Source organism: Cetorhinus maximus, chromosome 22 (assembly GCF_964194155.1).
Source record: "Cetorhinus maximus chromosome 22, sCetMax3.hap1.1, whole genome shotgun sequence".
Taxonomy (NCBI): Eukaryota; Metazoa; Chordata; class Chondrichthyes; order Lamniformes; family Cetorhinidae; genus Cetorhinus; species Cetorhinus maximus.
In genome coordinates, this window is record NC_135900.1 from 17,474,184 (window position 1) to 17,491,518 (window position 17,335).

At 44.6% G+C, this 17,335-nt stretch overlaps 1 protein-coding gene across 2 annotated transcripts in view; it reads right to left on the reverse strand.

Annotated features, from left to right (window-relative positions):
• ano6 (anoctamin 6) overlaps positions 1–17,335 on the reverse strand; it is a 162,895-nt gene that overhangs the window by 20,555 nt on the left and 125,005 nt on the right. For both annotated transcript variants that reach the window (XM_078567863.1, XM_078567862.1), the window contains 2 exons: positions 16,060–16,229; positions 4,129–4,226 (listed from right to left, as the gene is read on the reverse strand). In XM_078567863.1, coding sequence (XP_078423989.1) covers positions 4,129–4,226; positions 16,060–16,229 — 268 coding nt within the window. The remainder of the gene's footprint in view (positions 1–4,128; positions 4,227–16,059; positions 16,230–17,335) is intronic.

Below are 17,335 nucleotides of genomic sequence, written 5' to 3' on the forward strand. Positions count from 1 at the left end.
AGCTGACTGGGAGACTCTGCAAAGATCACGCACCGACCCCTGGAATGAGCCGGAGGCATAGAAGTTGAGGGGAGCCATGACCGTCAGTGCCACAGGCATGGGGTGCCTACCCACATTGTTGGCACAGATCTCAGGACCTATCATCTAACAGATGGAGGTGACTGTCTCCCTTGGGAGATGGGGCCTCCTTCGGCACTGCACCTCAGACATATTGAGGTAGCTGCTTCGCCGCCTGTATACCCTGGCAGCAGGATAGTGGCCCCTTCTGCAGCCCCACCTGTCTTGGACTTCCTGTTGGCCCTGCGCCCCTTGTGCCTGCACCTCTCCTCCCAAAGGTGGCTCCCCTGGAGGCTGAATGTGATTCCTGGCCTCCTCTCCCTTCTGGCCCTCCCTTCCTCCTCAGAAGAGGTGCCTCCAGTGGATAGCACAGCTCCCATTGCCAGGCTAAGGGAAGGCTTCCTGAAACCTGCAGGCCCCAAAAATGACCTTTACTGCAGAGTCCTGACCTGAAGACTGTTACTCCTGTCCAAACAGCTGAGAAGTGTTTCAAAGTATTCCTACTCACACAGGCGAGTATCAGTAACTTTCAGAATTCAGTATCTAACAGATACCATTCGTGACCCCACTTAACACTCTTATCCTGCCCATGGATGAGGTTTATACAAACGTCTCCTATCCGCCTGCCCGTTGCACCCATGCGATGTCCTGAATATTGCACGGGCCCCGAAAAATTGCAGACAATTGCTGCCCCAAGGGCTTTAAATAGCTGATTAATTAATGGCGGGTGCGTATCCGAAAACATTGCGCGCCCAACCCAAGTATCGCGATGGCGCACGGTGACATCGGGACGCTCGCCCGACACCACCGTGCGTCATTTTACACGTCGGCATGTGGGGCCTGCCCCCGCACGCCAACGAGAAAATTCTGGCCTTAGTGTAATTACAAACAAAATAATGATTGCACTTCAAAAAAGAATGTACTGTTTGTGAATTCCATATATAAATGCATGGCCTTTTTCCAATAATAAGGTTCACACAATTAACGACAAATTAGATGATTAAAATACAATCTTCAGTCTTGGAAAATAGGATGCAAGAGAGCCCTACACTGACTGATCTGTAGATCTCTGTTCCATGTCCTCTACCATTTACACTATATCTAATAGGTATAAATTTATAATGTGGCCAGTTGGTGACTGGTAGCATTTTAAAACAAAATGAGACAAACTAAACAGATAAACCAAGAAGTGGCTGATTAACCTAAATGCAGATGATGCTCATTTGAGGTCATGTGCACTTACATCAAGTTCCACCCGGCATAGACTCAAACTCATCCAAAACAATGGCCTCCTGCATTCACTTCTCCAGAAAGTCAGGCTTATTTATTACCTTTACCAATGCTCACTGCCATTGGCTCCATATCCTTCAGCATTTTAATTTTAAAATCCTCATTTCCATATTCAAATTCTTTCAGTCTTTCTCTCATCATTCAGTTCTATGTTTCATCTCCCACTCTCCCTAAAACCTCTATCTTGCTACATCCACCTCCCACCTTAAAAAAGCCTCCTTATACCTCCCCGTTTAATCACGACTTCAGCAATCTCCCCTAATTTCCTTCCTACTCTGGTCAGACTTTGAATTTTGAATTGCCTTGACAGTTTTGCTGCGATATAAGGTGCTGTATATAAAATAAGTTGTTTTTCTGATTTAAGTACGGAACCCAGAGGATGAAAGCTCAAAACGAATGCATCAAGAAAAAATTGAGATTAGCAAAATAGTAAAGGATCAGAGACAAAATTTTTTAAAATACCATATGAGGCGATTAAAAGGATTAGTTAGGTAGATTCCATGATTGAGTGGATAATGTTTGGGAAAAGTGAGTTGGGTGAGACAAATAGCCATGCCTTGTTCCTTGCTTTCTTATACTTGCATATTTTTATTGGTGAGCAGGAAAGTATAGGCAGTTATGAACATTCTGATGTATGGTATTTGCATGTCCACACAAAGCAAACCGACTTCTTCTTTCATGTATAAATTGATTTGAATAAATGCCAATTTTAGCTTTTGACCGGGGGCTGGGTGGCACATGCTGTTATTTTATTTATAGAATAGAGGCCTGATTGCATTCCAGAGTGAATAAAAAGATTGTTCTGTAGCTTCTGTAGGTCCTCAACAGAATGTCATTGGATACAATGCCATTCCACAAAACTAACATAAGGCACAAATTTAGACAATTTCATTATACGTAGCATTGAGGGTAGTCAGAAAGATGAATTGGAAGTTTGCTTTTGGCAGCCATTTGCAGTTGTGATGAATGTGGGGAAATGGGAGAAATGCAAGAACCTTGGTCAGAAGAAAATAATACATAATCTGAAATAGAAAAATGGTCAATACAGTATCATTCCAACTTGACAAAACAATTCTAATAAATACAGTACTTACAAACTATCTTTAAAATTAAATCTTTCAATTTAATGTACAGAAAAACAAATATCTCATATGGACCATTCCAGATGGACGAGCAGTGAAACTACTCAACTACTTCCAGGGATCCCCTAGAAATATTGGGTAGAGTTTTCATGGTCACCACTTGGGCTATAAACTGTTGGGATGGATTACCTGAATAATACAGAAACTGTTCGATTTTCATTACCATTGTTTGCACATTGACAATATGGAACACCACCTAGAAGTTCCCCTCCAAGTCACTCACCATCCTGACTTGGAAATATATCGCCGTTCCTTCACTGTCTCTGGATCAAAATCCTGGAACTCTCTTGCTAACAGAACTGTGGGTGTACCTGTACCAGATAGACTGCAGCAGTTCAAGAAGGCAGCTCACCACCACCTTCTCAAGGGCATCTAGGGATAGGCAACAAATGCTGGCCCAGCCAGCAAAGCCCACATCCCATGAATGAATGAAAAAAAAACCTTGTTCAAGTGAATGCTATTTACGTGCAAGACTCGATAACGAGCATAGGCAAGCTATTTGACTATCGGGGAAGACACAATCAAATCAAGGCCTGTTTTCACTCGATAATTTCCCTCTCTAAGCCAATGTACTGAGGCCAACTAAACCACATTAACATTACAGGCAAAAATCAGTGAGCTTAACATAGACCAGGCATCAAACCTGTGAGCTTCCTATTCTAGAATGCACCAGTTAACCCATTGGGGAAAAATACAAAATTCAATTTTACCTCCGAATTTAAGAAGAGGTAACTGCCGTTTGCACTCACAACGTAAGACGAACTATTTTGCCTTCCAATCAAAATATTCAAAGTCCATGATCACATAAGACTCCCTTCATTAATCACTGTTACTCCCAGAAACAAGGAAGTTCAATTTTGGGTGTTCCAGGCAGTACTAATACTGTGCGTGCATAGGGAGTGGAGACCAGGAACTTGAGAGCTGAGAGAATTGCTGCATAATCCAGAATGGATAACAGCACTGGGTCTGCAGTAGGTGATTGCATTCCCTAGAGTAAGGTGCAGGCATATGATGATTCATACACATTTTCAATGCAGAAACAGCGATCAAAACTTTTACTCTTATCCATAAGTCTAGATAGTAAAAAGTTTTGAAAACAGAGTAATAAGAATTTAAAAAGATTTTTACTTCTTCCCTTGCTTACTGACCCTTGCTCTTGGTCAAATGTCTTTATTTTAAAATTCTCATCATTGTTTTCAAATCCCTCCATGGCCTAGCCCCTCTATATCTCTATAATCTCCTTCAGCCTCACAAATGTTTGAACTATCTGCACTCCGCTAATTCTGTCCTCTTGAGCACCCCCGAATTTAATCACTCGACCATTGGTGGCTGCGCCTTCAGCTGCCTGGGGCCTAAACTCTGGAATACCCACCCCATGCCTCTCCGCCCCTCTACTTCGCTTTCCTCCTTTAGAAATTCCTTAACACCCACCTCTTTGACCAAACTTTTGATTATCTGACCTAAGATCTCATGTAGTTCAGTGCCATATTTTGATTTATAACGCCCGAGTGAAGTGCCTTGGGATGCTTTACTATGTCAAAGGTGCTATATAAATTTAAATTGCTGTTGCTGTTGTTAAAATATTTAGTTAACTTGTAAATTTCTATAATCTTTTGCACTTAAGAGTGCATTAACTTACGGAATGAGAACTTCTTGAACGTTGTTCCATATTGCTTTTCCTCCCATTATAACCAGCAGCTGGGTTGATAATTCTACAAGGCAGCCTCCTGGGTCACACTGTAAATTTCACATAACAAAAGTTAAACCTTCTCTTGTTGAGCAGCATACAGGAATAATTTTTAAAAATAAGTATTCATGAAAAGAATCAGAGAAAATATGCCTCAACTCGGCTGCGCTTGCAAAACTCATAACATCTACCGTTAGATGTGATTCCATAAGGCAGCACTTACAGAACAATCCTGAGTGTGTTAATAGCTACACTAACTATCACCTATACCAGGTGGACTCCAGCAGTCCCAAGAAGATGGCTCAAGGGTAACTTGGGATGGACAACAAATGCTGGCCTAGCCAGCAACACACATCCCATGAAGGAATTTAAAAAATGCTAGCAGATGAGTAGGCAAAAGCCAGATGCAATTCTATGTAGAAAAGATGTGGAAGGGTAGATTCTACCACTAGAGAATTGGGTAATGGGGATTTAGATGGGGTTAAGGAGGAGATCCTGCAGATGCTGGTCCTGCCCAATGGGGATCTACTTGTTACTTGTGAGGACAAGACGACAGAATGCAGGGAGGACAGCCACAATGCAGATCAGGGCATCGTAGCTCAGAAGGCTGTTCGGTGAAGTTGTGAGGAATGGGGTGGGGGTGGGTGGGAGGGTGAAAAGCAGAATAAAAATGTGGTCACAATAAGAGATTCAAAGTTATATAATTAGGGGGATAGATAGTATCCTCTGCAGCCAAGGACAAAATCCCAAAGGGTGAGTTACCTACCCAGTGCCAGGTTAAGGGATATTTCATGGCAGCTGGGTAGGAACTTGGAAAGGGATGGAATAAGCCTATTGTCATGGTCTCTGTTGGAACAAACAACAGAGGTAGCAACAGGGAGAAGAAAGCAGACCTGCTGAAAGAAAAGTTAGATTCTAAATTAAAAAGCAGAACCTCCTGGGTAATAAGTTTTGGATTATTGCCCGTGATACATGCAAATTAGCATAGCAGCAGAAAGATCAGGAGAATTAACACATGGCTAAAGGGCTGGTGTCGGAATGAGGGACTCCTTTTCAAGTGACACTGGCACCAGTTCTGGGACAGTACCTTTGGGGAAGGGCTCCACCTGAACTGGTATGGGTCTCATGTCCTCGCAAAAAGGGTAAATAAAGAGATGGCATGGGCTTCAAACTAATAGGTTGGACGGAGGGACCTCCAAGAAACCCGAGCAGCCTAAATGTAAACAAAGCAGGGAAGGAGAGCACAGGAAAGAATATAGGGAGGCTATTGATGGTAATGGAATAAATAGAATTACAGAACAGGAGTCTAAAAAGATGGTTAAACATAAAATAAGAGGAATCCTAATTAAAAGGAGTTACAATGTCTGCACAGCAATGCACCCAGTATCTATATTAAACAGGAAAGCTGAAGACAATTATGTGTTGGGAGGAACCAGACATAGGAGGGATTACTGAAAAATGCCTAGAGAAAAATCAAGACTGGGAATTAAACATTGTAGAGTCTAAAGTAGAAGAGAGTAGAAAAGGTAGAGAGTAGCTGTACTTATTAGGCACAACATAATGGTAGTAGAAAAAAAGAGTTATTGATATGACAAAACTAGAATCCATATTGATAGAGATAAAATGTAATAAAGGATCTAGTACACTAATAGGTGTCGACTACAGACTACTAAATGGTGGGAAGTGGGGGAAGAAATATACAAACACATCAGGGAATTGAGTAAAAAAAATAGAATAATAATCTTGGGTGATTTTAACTATGCTGATATCAATTAGACAGAAGAGGTAGGTAAAGGGGAAAAGGGAATAAAGTTCCTACAATGTTACAGAACTCCTTTCTAACCCAATAAGTAAAAACTCCAACAAAGGAAGATTTGCTATTTTATCTAATAATGGGGAATGAGCCAGAGCAGAAATGTCAAGTTAAAGTAGGGGAACACCTAGGCAATAGTGACCATAATATAATACAATTTGAAGACGATAATAGGGAAGGGCATAGGCATGACAAAAACCAAGTTAATCGATCGGAGAAAAGCTGATTTTGAGAGGCTGAGAATAGAACTTGGAAAAACAAAATGGGTAGCAATATTGGTAAACAACAATGTAGAACAACATTGAGAAACATCTGAAACTGAGTGCAGGAAAAATATATTTCACTAAAAGAACAAACCAAATACCAGTGTGATACCCTGGATGAAAAAATACATAAGGGAACAATTGAGGGTTAGGAAAGAGGCAAATATTAAATACACAGACAGCAGAGGAATGCATGAGCAGAGAGAATACAAAGAGATTAGGAAAGAAGTAAAAAACAACATAAGAAATAGGAGCAGGAGTAGGCCATTCAGCCTCTCAAGCCTGCCCCACCATTCAGTAAGATCAAGGCTGATCTGCCCCAGGCCTCAAATCCTCTTTTGTGTCAGCTCCTCATAACCTTCAACTCCCCAATATTTCAAAAATCTATCTACCACCTCTTTAAATACTTTCAGTGATCTAGCCTCCACAACTCTCTGGGGTAGAGAATTCCAGACATTCACTGTCCTCTGAGAGAAGAAATTCCTTCACATCTCAGTTTTAAATGAGTGTCCCATTATTCTGTAACTATGTCCCTTAGTTTGAGATTCCCCCACTAGTGGAAACATCTTCTCAACATCTACCATGTCAATCCCCCTCAGAATCTTGTACGTTTCAATAAGATCACCTCTCATTCTTCTAAACTCCACTGAATAAAGGCCTAACCTGTTTAGCCGTTCTTGATAACAGTCAACCCCTTCATCCCAGGAATCAGCCTAGTGAATCTCTTTTGAACTGCCTCCAATGCCAGTATATCCGTTCTTAAATACAGGAGCAAAACTGTACACAGTACTCCAGGTGCGGCCTCGCCAACATCCTGTACAATTGTAACAAGGCTTCCCTATTTTTAAACTCCAAACCCCTAGCAATACAGGCCAAAATTCCATTTGCCTTCTTAATTACTTGCTGCACCTGCACGCTCACGTTTTGTGTTTCATGCAAAAGAACACCCAGATCCCTGTGCTGTACTTGTTTGGAGTCTCTCTCCGTTTAAATAATAGTTTGCCTTTTGATTTTTTCCAACCAAAGTGCATGACCTCACACTTTCCTATGTTAAACTCTATCTGCCAAGTTTTTGCCCACTCACTCAGCCTGTCCATATACCCTTGCAGATTCCTTATGTCCTCATCACAACATGCCCTCCCACCTATTTTTGTATCGTCAGCAAATTTGGATTCATTTCCAAGTCCATTATTTACTATCTATATTATTGAGGCCCTAGGACTGATCCTTGTGGCAGTCCACTAGTTACGTCTTTCCAACCTGATAAGGACCCATTACTCTCCACTTTCTGTCTTCTGTGTGTTAACCAATCCTCAATCCATGCTAATACATTACCCCAATACCGTGAATTCTTATCTTGCGCAATAACCTTTTATGTGGCACCTTATTGAAACAAAGAGGAACTAAGAAATGAAATTATCAAGGAACATAAAAAAAAGGTTAAATATTTTACAGGTACGTTATTAAATACAGCAAGGCTGGGATGGGAATAGAACCATTAAGGGATAGATAGGATGATACCACAGGTAACAACAGAGAGGTGACAGAAATATAAAATAATTATTTCACTTCAGTATTTACGAGGGAGATTGAATTTTGCCGTCAGTCAGCAGGGGGCGGGGCCCACTCGCCGATGCGTAAAATGACGCGGGATGATGTCGGGCAGGACCCCCAACATCATCCCGCCCCATTTAAATTTTCAGGAAGGTGGGGGCACAGCGAAATCAACTGTGGGCCCGCCGACCTTTCAATGGCCAATTGAGGCCATTGACAGGATCATTTAAACAATTAAAGGACCTGCCCGTCCAACCTTAAGGTTGGTGGGCAGGCCAGGAGCCCCAGCGGCAAATAGATAAAACATGAAACCTCATCCAGTGGTGGGATGAGGTTTCATGCAGGGTTTCAAAAATTTTAATGAAGTTATTATGTAAATTATGAACATGTCCCATTTCATGTGACATTGTCACATGAGGGGGACATGTTAGGGAAATTTTTTTTTCCATTTTTAATCTTTTTCAACGTGGAAGCGATCTCCGAGGCAGCACTTAGCCTCGGAGATGTGAGCTCTTTCTTGTGCATTCATGCACATGTGCGAAAGAGCGTACTCTCGATTTTGGGGAATCCCCCCTGCCTGCACAGGGAGCGCATAGCACTTCCTGCCGGGCATCACGCTGAGCGGGCCTTAATTGGCCAGCCCACGTAAAATGGCGGCGGGTCCCGCTTCTCTGGCGGGGATCAGCTCCTCGCCCGCCAGAGATTGGGTTAGGCCCGCCCGCATGGCAGGCAGAAAATTCTGCCCATGGCATTGAATGATAAAATTATCAATGAGGTAAGTGCATTTAAAAAAAAAGGATGTATTGAATAAACTAATCAAACTCAGAGGATGAAGACCCTGGTCTGGATGGATTGCATCCACATATTTTAAACAAATCTAGGGAAGAGATAGCAGAGGCATTACTACACATATTTAATAATTCATTAGGTGAAGATATAATGCCAGAGTACTGGCAAGTAGCTCAAATAATTCCTAGGCCTGAATCTTCTGATCGGCGAGCGGGGGCGGGGCCCGCTTGCCGACGTGTAAAATGACGCAGGGTGACATCGGGCGTGCGTCCCAACGTCACCCCGCGTCATTTAGATTTTCAGTTCGGCGGGTGCGCAGCCAATTAAGGCCATTAAAAAAGTAATTAAACTGTTTAATGGACCTGCCTGTCCAACCTTAAGGTTGGCGGGCAGGCGAAGAGCCCAGGCGGCCTTCAGAAAAAGCATGGAACCTCATCCACGGGTGGGATGAGGTTTCATGAGGGCATTAAAATTTGTATGAAATGTCTAAATAAAAGAAATTGACATGCCCCAACTCATGTGACAGTGTCACATGAGGGGACATGTCAGGAATGTTTTTCTCTGCCTTAGATGAAATTTTGAACCTTGAGCTGGTCTCCCTGGAGCAGCACTTAGCCTCAGAGAGATCTACACACTCTTTCGCACGCATGCGCATGCTCCTGGCTCAGGGAATCCCCACGCCACCCGCACAGGGAGCTCACAGCGCTTCCAAGCGGACATCATGCTGGGCGGGCCTTAATTGACCCATCCACATAAAATTGCGCTGCACCCCCAACTGGGGGTGCCAATTGGGAACCCGCCTGCTCCCACACAACCCCCCGGACAGGGGGAAAATGCTGCCCCTAGTTTAAGAAGAGGGGCAGGATGCGCCAGGGAATGTCAGTTTAACATCGGCGGTAGGAAAAATAACGGAATCACTGCTAAAGGAGTGAATAGAAGAACATCTGGAAATGGGAAATTTAATAATGAATAGTCAGCATGGATTTTAAAAGGGAAAATCTTGCTCAACTAACCTTATTGATAATTTTGAGGAGATAACGGAGTAGAAAATGGTAATACAGAAGATGTAATTTATCTGGATTTTCAAAAGGCCTTCAATAAGATGCCGCATAATAGACAAATAAGGTCAGAGAGTACGGAGTCAGGGGACAAGTGGCAGAACGGACTACTAGTTGGCATCAAGATAGAAGGTAGAGAGTGGGAGCAAAGGGTAGTTATTAAGAGTGGCAGAATGTGGGAAGTGGTGTTCCACAAGAATCAGTGCTGGTACCACTGTGATTCACAATTTACATTAACGATTTGGACTTTGGAATCCAGAACACAATTTCTAAATTTGTGGATGGCACCAATTCGTTGGGGGCGTGGTGGGGGGGGGCAGGGACAGCTGATAGTCAATACTGAGGAAGACTTCAGCAAATTACAGGAGGACACCAATAAACTTGCACCATGGGCAAATAATTGGCAAATGAAGTTCAACACAGAAAAATGTGAGGTAATACATTTTGGTAGGAAGAATAGGGAGGTCACTTATTACTTGGAAGGTGGGAATCTAGGTGATGTAACTCTTTCGAGTACATTCACAGTTCAACTCTTTCGAGTACATTCACAGTTCTTGGTTTCCGGGAGTGGGACATGAACCCACAACCCTCTGATTCAAAGGTGAGGGTGCTATGAACTGAGCCACAGTGATGTAGAGGAACAAAGGAATCTCAGAGCACAAATACATCAATCTCTAAACATTGTGCCAGAGATTAGCAAGGCCATAGGAAAAGCAAATTATGAACTAGGCTCTATTTCTAGAGGGCTAGGCTTGCAAAGTAGGGAAGTCAAGCTCAACCTGTATCATACCATAAATTTTTTTGGATCACACTTAAGAGTGCATACAACATTCAATTCTTGCTGCTGTATTATAAAATTGACATAGATACACTGAGGAGGATGCAGGGAAGATTTGCAAGGATGATGCCACAAATGCGTGCATATGCATGTCAGGAAAAGATAAAAAGACTGAACGGAGAGCTGATAGAGACCTTTAAAATTATGAAAGGGATTGTAAGAGTGAATACAGATTGAATGTTTCCACTTGTACACGAGAATATAACTAGAGGCCATCAATATAAGATAGTCAGCAGGAAATTCAAAAGAAACTTCTTCATAGAACATAAAAACATAGGGCAGAATTTTGGGCTTGGCGAGCAGGGGGCGAGGCCAGCTTGCCGACGCGTAAAATGACGCGGGATGATGTCGGGCAGAACCCCCGACATCATCCCGCCCCATTTAAATTTTCAGGAAGGTGGGCCCACAGCAAAATCAGCTGTGCGCCCGCAGACCTGTCAATGAGGCCATTGACAGGTTCATTTAAACAATTAAAGGACCTGCCCATCCGGCCTTAAGGTTGGCGGGCAGGCCAGGAGCCCCAGCAGCAAATAGATAAAACATGAAACCTCATCCACTGGCGGGATGAGGTTTCTTGTAGGGTTTTTAAAAATTTAATAAACTTATTATGTAAATTATGAACGTGTCCCATCTCATCGTCACATGAGGGGGACATGTTAGGGAATTTTTTTTTCTATTTTTCATACTTTTAAAAATGTCAGCGATCTCCCTGAGGCAGCACTTAGCATGCTCTTTCGTGCGCATGCGTGAAAGAGCGCACTCTCACTTTTGGGGAATTTCCCCCCCCCCCACCCCCACCACACAGGGAGCGCATAGCGCTTCCCGCCGGGCGTCACGCTGGGGGGGCTTTAATTGGCCCGCCCACATAAAATGACGGCGGGGCCCTCTTCTCCGGCGGGGATCAGCTCCCTGCCCGTTGGAGATTGGGTCGGGCCCACTCGCCCGACAGGCAGAAAATTCTGCCCATAGAAAATAGGAGCTGGAGTAGGTCATTCAGCCCTTCGAGTCTGCTCTACCATTCAATATGATCATGGCTGATCCTCTATCTATGGTAGAGAATTCCACAGGTTCACCACCATCTGAGTGAAAATGTTCTCCTCATCTCAGTCCTAAATGGCTTACTCCGCATCCTGAGACTGTGACCCCTCGTTCTAGACCCGCCAGCCAGAGGAAACATCATCCCTGCAGCCAATCTGTCCAGCCCTGTCAGAATGTACGTTTCAATGAGATCCCCTCTCATTCTTCTAAACTCCAATGTATACAGGCCGAGTCAACCCAATCTCTCCTCATGCGACAATCCTGCATCCCTGGAATCAGTCTGGTGAACCTTCGCTGCACTACCTTTATGGCAAGTATATCCTTTCTTAAGTAAGGAGAACTAAACTGCACATAATACACCAGGGCCTGAATTTTTCCCTTGTTGGGTGCACACGATCAGCGGGCCAGGAGCGGCCGGGAAATGGGCCCCTGACCGTGATCGGCCCCCGACCTCGATTTCATGCTAGCTGGCCAATTAATGGCCAGCCAGTGTGAAACATGCGCTGAAAAGCTCAGTGCTGTCAGGATGGGGACAGGAAGAGGGCAAGCGATGGCGTCACCGCGGGCACGGGTGAGCGCTGCGAGAGAGCCCCCCCTCCGAAGGCAGACAGCTGCCTCAGGGAGCTGCAGACCAGCAAATAATAAAATATAGCAGGAAAAAGCGGAAAAAAGTCCATACAGCACAATCAAGCACCTGAAAGCATACCTCATAAAAATGCTGTTTCCAGATATTTATTTTAATTTTATTTCCTAACGGAGATTTCATCCCGCCCTTGGGTGAGGTTTGGTGAAAAATGTAAAGGCCGCCTGTTCGATTGGCCATCCGCCAACCGTAAGGTGGGATGGACCACGAAAAATTCAATTGCACCGTTAATGGGCTTAATTGTCGGTGGGCGCACTTTCGACAACACACCTGCCGAGTAAAATACCGCATAAGTGTGCGATACATTGGGATACTCGCCTGGCGCCATCTCGTGTGATTTTACACCTGATCAGGTCGGGTATGCACCAGCCCGCGGGACGTAAAATTCTGCCCCAGGTGTGGTCTCACCAAGGCCCAGTACAGCTGCAATAAGACATCCTTGCTCCTGTACTCAAGTCCTCTCGCAATAAAGGCCAACATACCATTTGCCTTCTTAACTGTTTGCTACACCTGCGTGTTTGCCTTCAGTGATTGGTGTACAGGGACATCCAGGTCCCGTTGTACATTAACAATTCCCAATTTGTTACCATTTAAATAATGCTCTGCCATTATGTTTTTCCTACCGAAGTGGATAACTTCACACTTATCCACGTTATACTGCATCTGCCATATATTTGCCCACTCACTCAACTTGTCTAAATCGCCTTGAAGCCTCTTAACATCCTCCTCACCACTCACATTCCCACCTGGTTTTGTGTCATCAGCAAACTCGGAAATACTAAAAATTATCTTGGCATGAAGAGTGGGGTGAATGTAGAACACGTCACTACAGGGAGTGGAGAAAATAGTATAGAGGCATTTAAGGGGAAGTTAGACAAGTGTATGAGGGAGAAGGGAATAGAGTGTTATGATGATAGATTTAGATGAGAGAAAGATGGGAGGAGGCTTGTGTGGAAATATAAACTTGGACTGGCTGGGCTGAATGGCCTACTTCCAGGCCAAATACCCTATTGCAATCCTTGGTAAAACTCCCACCAACGGACTGTGGAGAGCACATAATTGCACAAATCCAATTTAAGTATCTACCATCAAATGACACAGTATTTTAATTTTTAAATGGATTGTGACAGTTGGTTGTCAAACAGTGATTCATGTCAGATGGTCTTTACATGCTGTGCTCTCAATATTTTGTTGCGAGAAGTGCTCAATTTTGGCACATTTCCTCAGAGAAGCAAATCAGCAGCTGAGCCACTGCTCAGAGGTTCTCACACACTCCTGTGGCAGACTGAACAAAACTGAGAGAAAAACTCGGGGCAGAATTTTGCCCTTGGTGGGCGTGCGGGCCCCAGCGGCGGGCGTACAGCTGACCCCTGCCGCCGAAAGGAGGCCCGCCGCCATTTTGAGTAGGCAGGCCAATTAAGGCCCGCCCAGCAGCATCCCCAACGGGAAGCGCTATGCGTTTCCTGTGTGTGTGTGTGTGTGTGTGTGTGTGTGTGGGGGGGGGGGGGGGGGGGGGGAGGGGAGAGTGGGGGGGGGGGGGGGGGGGGGGGGGAGAGAGGGGGGATTCCCCAACTGTCAAAGTGAGCACCGCTCCCTGAGACTAAGTGCTGTCTCAGGGAGATTAGTGACAGTACACAAAAGTTAAAAAATAGAAACATAAATATATTATTAACATGTCCCCCTCATGTGACAATGTCACACGAGATGGGATATGTTAATAAAAACGACATAAACTTTATTAAACTTTTTTAAAACGGACATGAAACCTCATCCCGCCAGTGGATGAGGTTTCATGTATTATCAGGAGCCCAATGGGGCTCCTGGCCTGCCTGCCAGCCTTAAGGTTGGACGGGCAGGATCTTTAATGATCTTAATTATCCTGTCAATGGCCTTAATTGGCCATTGACGGGTCGGTGGGCGGACAGCTGATCTCGCTGTCCGCCCGCCTTCCTAAAAATTTAAAGGGACCGGGATGACGTCGGGGGTTCCTCCCGACATCATCCCGCGTCATTTTCCCCTCGGCAAGCAGGCCCCACCCCCAAATCGCCGATGGGAAAATTCTGGCCTTGGGCTGTGGTTTTCTGGCCCCTTTGTGGTGGGACTCACCACAGGAATTTTGGCGGCCCAGCCAAAAGTCCATTCACCTTCGGCGAGACTGATCCCGGCAGTGGAAAATCCTGCCCTTGTTTTGGATTATATTAAATTTTCCCTTAGAATTCTTTAGTAATGGAAGCGGTGCTCATTTTGGAAGGCAGGGTTGAACACCTAAGGTGGTATTTTGTTCCCTCTCCGGTGACGAGTTTGGTGGCAGAGGCGGCATTTAACAAGGTGGGAGGTTGGTCATTGGGGATCCCACCACTCTCCTGCCTCTACTGCAATTAAGTCCATGGTGGGAAGGCCCATGGACACCCTTCCTGCCCCTCTGCCAATTGAGGCCCTTAAGTAGTCAATTAATGGCCACTTAAAGCCCTCTTCCCAACGCTGCTGATATTAATCCAGTGGCGAGTATGGGGCTCACCATGTGGAGAACATGACGAGCAAACCCATGTGGGATTACTTGCAGACTCCTATAGAGGTGAGGGGGTGCCTCGCTTTCAAAGTCACTCAGTGCCTGACTGAAGGAACCTGGCACTGGGAAAGAGATTCCCGCTGACAGCCTTGCTGTGACCCCCCGCAACGCCCCCTTCCCATTACCCCAAGACCCCACTGCCCTCCCCACCCATCATCACTAATCTCTGGCATGAGATCCAGTGACAATTCTAGGCCTTGGATGGGTGTCATACCAGCAGCAGCCACTGCCATTCAACAGAGCTGCCGGCCCATGATTGGCCAGCAGCTTTCAGCAGGTGGGACATTTGCCCCTTTGGTCCCTGATCCCAGGGAAGGACCGCCACTACCTAGTTGAGTGCCTGCATGGCCCTTACTTTGGCAGGCCTTCCTGAAAATAGGTGGCGTGGGACTCCCACCAGCTGGACAAATGGTGGCCAAGACCCCAGACGCTTCCATTAAATCCAACCACTAGTTTCTGCAGTACAGAGCACTGTTAAGGCTTTTATCCCTTATTCAGCCAGGATTACCCCACCTGTTGGTACACAGTCTTACATGGTTATCTGAAGCAGAGTAGAAAGAATTTCTATCACACGTTTACCCTACCAGATCTCATTAATTAGCCAATCATCAACAGTGCTCCAAGACAGCACTGAATTGTTTGACTCTCATATTGAAAAATACAAATATTTAATGAGTAGGTGGAGCCATATTCAAAATTAATATTAACTACTTAATTATTTGGTTTTAATGAAAACTATTTATTAACATTAATGTGTACATCATTAATATGTAAATGGTGACTTATGATAAAAATAAATTTCCTTATTCATTCTAAAAATATGCATATTGCTGGCAAGGTCAGCATTCATTGCCCATCCCTACTTGCCTGATAAGGAGGACCCCCGCCCTCACACCCCTCCCCCAGCCTTCTTGAACCTCACCTAGCCGTTTGATACAACTTAGTGGTTTTCAAGATCACTTCAGAGGGCAGTTCAGAGTCAACCACATGGCTGTGGAACTTGAGTCATATGTAGACCAGAACAGTAGAGCATAGCAAGATTTCTTCCCTAAAAGGACAATATTGAACCAGTTAGGTTTTTAATGACAATCCAATAGCTGCCGGTCACTTTTACCACTACCAGCATTTTATTTGAGCTCGTATTCTCAAACAGTCCTGGTAGGGTTTGAATTCATGTTCTTCTGATCATCAGTCCATTACCTCCGGATTGCTAGTCAGTAACATAAACTCTACCATAACCTAAATACAAAAATATTAATAGTAAATACATGATTTAAAATGCTGATTAAATGTTTTGTTGCATGATAATTCTTATTACCTCTTCATTTCTGAATCGCCCCAACCAGTAAATCGGCTTTCCAGGATAACCTACAATCTTGCCTTTGAAGAAAGCAATATAGAAGCAGGAGGAATAGTAGTTGACAAATTGGAAGAGAAACATCTTCACAGTCAAACTGTTTTCATAGTCCGTCTGTGTTCTTGGAAGCTCTGAGGGGAAAAAGGAGCGAATCAATCAGAAATCCCTAAAATTAAATTTAAAAAATCTTTCTGTATGAGAAAACACTGCAAAAAAAAGAGAAAGGTTTGGATGATCGGTGAATCTGATCATAACCTTCCAGAATACCAACGCTACCATCCTCCGAGTGCAACTGAATGGGTAGCCAGGATCTCGAGTGTCTGACTACATTCTGTGCAAAATTTCTGATAAGGGGCCTTCTGATACAGAGGCAAAGTGCAACCAACAAAGGGCAAGCTATCCCTCAATAGGACACAGCTTGATATCTCAGCATTATCACTATGCAGATATATACTTTTGTATTGAATATCATGAAAAGCAACATTTTAAGCAAATTCAGTCCAGCAGTATTGTGTTTTAAATGGCACAGAATACTTAGGCCAGAATCTTCAGGTCGGCGAGCGGGGGCGGGCCCCACTCACCGATGGGTAAAATGACACGCGGTGACATTGGGCGTGCGTCCCGACGTCACCGTGCATCGTTCTGATCTTCAGTTCGGCGGGTGTGCACCGGAATCAGCTGCAGACCCGCCGAACTGTCAAAGGCTTATTAAGGCCATTTAAATATCAGTTAAAATACTTAACTGAGCTGCCTGTCTAACCTTAAGGTTGGTGGGCAGGCGAAGAGCCCAGGTGGCCTTCGCATTTATCATGAAACCTCATCCACAGGCGGGATGAGGTTTCATGAAGGTTTTTAAAGTTTAATAAAATTGTAAAATAAAAGTCACTGACATGTCCCAGCTCATGTGACACACGTGTTACAAAATTATTTTTGTCTTCATTAAAATTATTAAAAATAAAACTGACCTCCCGGAGGCAGCAGTTTGCCTCAGGGAGATTTCCGTGCTCTTTTGCGCACATGCACGAAACAGCGCAGGCCCCGACTCAGTCTCTTCCCCCTGCCCGCACAGGGAACGCTCAGTGCTTCCGGGTGCACGTCACGCTGGGCAGGCCTTAATAGGTCCGTCCATGTAAAATGGCAGCACGCAGCCAATCACAGGTGGCGATCGGCTGCGTGCCTGCCCATGTCCGCTCCTGCCCAACTCCCCCCCACCGACGGGGAGAAAATTCTCCCCTTA